The sequence below is a fragment of the Nestor notabilis genome, unplaced genomic scaffold (assembly GCF_000696875.1).
Source record: "Nestor notabilis isolate BGI_N333 unplaced genomic scaffold, ASM69687v1 scaffold17405, whole genome shotgun sequence".
In the NCBI taxonomy this organism is placed as follows: domain Eukaryota; kingdom Metazoa; phylum Chordata; class Aves; order Psittaciformes; family Psittacidae; genus Nestor; species Nestor notabilis.
The window spans coordinates 6743-8613 of record NW_009930780.1 but is presented as its reverse complement, the minus strand read 5'-3'; the positions used below and the strand labels follow the sequence as shown (position 1 = coordinate 8613).

At 62.7% G+C, this 1871-nt stretch overlaps 1 protein-coding gene across 1 annotated transcript in view; it reads left to right on the top strand.

Annotated features, from left to right (window-relative positions):
* Nucleotides 1-531: 531 nt before the first annotated feature.
* The window catches only part of PCBP4 (poly(rC) binding protein 4), a gene marked incomplete at its 5' end in the record, with an annotated part of 3971 nt that continues 2631 nt past the window's right edge, over nt 532-1871 (top strand). Inside the window, 5 exons of the mRNA XM_010015581.1 lie at nt 532-647; nt 933-968; nt 1035-1067; nt 1316-1432; nt 1517-1630. Coding sequence (XP_010013883.1) covers nt 532-647; nt 933-968; nt 1035-1067; nt 1316-1432; nt 1517-1630 — 416 coding nt within the window. The remainder of the gene's footprint in view (nt 648-932; nt 969-1034; nt 1068-1315; nt 1433-1516; nt 1631-1871) is intronic.

The following is a 1871-nucleotide window of genomic DNA, read 5'->3' as shown; positions in this document are numbered from 1 at the left end:
TCACGTGTTGGCATCACACCATTTGGGCGCTGGGTTTGGGGTCCTCATCAGGGAGGTTGCCTCAGTTTCCCCTGGGGCTTTGCGCATGGAGAAGGGAGGAGGAGGCAGAAGAAGGCTTGCATACCTCTGCTCCCTCTGCCCTGTGTGCCACCACCCCAGCCAGCATCTGCAAATTGAACCCCACCCCACCCCACAGCATCCCCCTTCTCTCCCATTATCCATTCAGCTCCCAGCTTCAGGCAGGTGCGGTGCCAGCTCCAGCCCAGGCCCTGCGTGGGCCAGGTTGAAGGCAGCTGCCCACAGGCTCAGGCAGACATACAGTAGTGAGTCCCTTTTTCGGAGCTCCCAAAAGGTGTGCAGGGTACCAATGGGGTACCATGGGGCCGTGCAAGCCTCCCCTGCTGGAGGAGGGCACAGCACTGCCCTGCCTCAGTTTCCCCACTTCCCAGCCTTGGGTGCTTTTCAGGCTGCAGATTTAGAGGAGGGGTAGCTGGGGCCTCTCCCCTTTCTGGAGACCGCTGTGTCCCGCAGGCTCAGCTCGCCCTCCCACCATGGCATCGCCTGATGGAGCCAGCAGCCTGGGTGGCAGCCCTGAGGAGACAGAGCTCAGCATCACCCTGACCCTCCGCATGCTCATGCATGGCAAGGTAACAGTGGGGAGGCTTGGCTCTGCTTGGAGTGTCAGCAGTACCCAGGGTGGGGGACCATGCTGGAGCACCAGGTCCTCACCAGACCCTGGTTTCTTCCCCTGCATTCCCAGAAGGGTTTCTTCCCGCATCCTAAGCTGGGGAAAGGCCATTGCAATGGCCCAGTGTCACCAGGCTCCCAGTGGCCATGGGGTGGGGCCTGCCTGTGTCCTTGAGGGCAGAGGAGGGATGTGGCAGGCAGGGAACTGCCTGCTGATGGGGCCACCCTGGTCTCTGCCTTTGCAGGAGATCGGCAGCATCATCGGCAAGGGAAGATTTGGGGTCCAGGGCATCACCAGCCCTGGGCTCCCCTGGACCTGACCACCTACCCTGTTCCTCTCCCTGCAGAAAGGAGAGACTGTTAAGAGGATACGAGAGCAGGTAAGGGCATACTGGGGGGCTGCCAGGTCCTGCTGCCTGTCCTGCCTGCACCTGATGGTTCCCACTAGCCCAGCCCTGGCCCCCACAGTCCTGGGTGGGCCCAGGGGAAACACAGCTTCATTCCCAGGAAGGCTTCAGGTGGGAGGGGAAAAGCCCAGATCCACAGGCAATGAGCCCTTCCTTGGGTGGGGGGGAGCATGGAGCACAGGGCTCATGCCATCCCTGACAGGGTGTGACACCGTCCCCAGAGCAGTGCACGCATCACCATCTCGGAGGGGTCCTGTCCTGAGCGCATCACCACCATCACCGGCTCTACCGATGCTGTCTTCCGTGCCGTCTCCATGATCGCCTTCAAGCTGGAGGAGGTAGGCAGACCCCACACTCCCACCAGGTGCCCCCACACCTGTGGGCTCCTGGGGGTCCAAGACTGCATCCCCATTTCCTCGCAGGACCTGGGAGCAGGGAGTGATGGGGCAGCAGCAGTCCTGCGCGTGGTCCCCCCACCCAGCCAGTGTGGCTCGCTCATTGGCAAGGCAGGAGCCAAGATCCGAGAGATCCGGGAGGTGAGGCTGTGGGTGCCCTGGGTGCAGGCTCGCCTTTTCCCCCACAGAGCACAGAGCCCTTGGCACAGGGGCTGTGGGAGGTGATGCGGGAGTGGAGCATTACCCTGCGGGTCCTGCAAAGCTCCCTGGGGGCCCATGAAGGGACAGGGGAGATGCAAGGTGCTGAGCCCTGGGGGTTGAATGGCTGAGGGACCCCAGCATCTTCCTTTGCCCCCTCCAGAGCTCAGGGGCACAGGTGCAG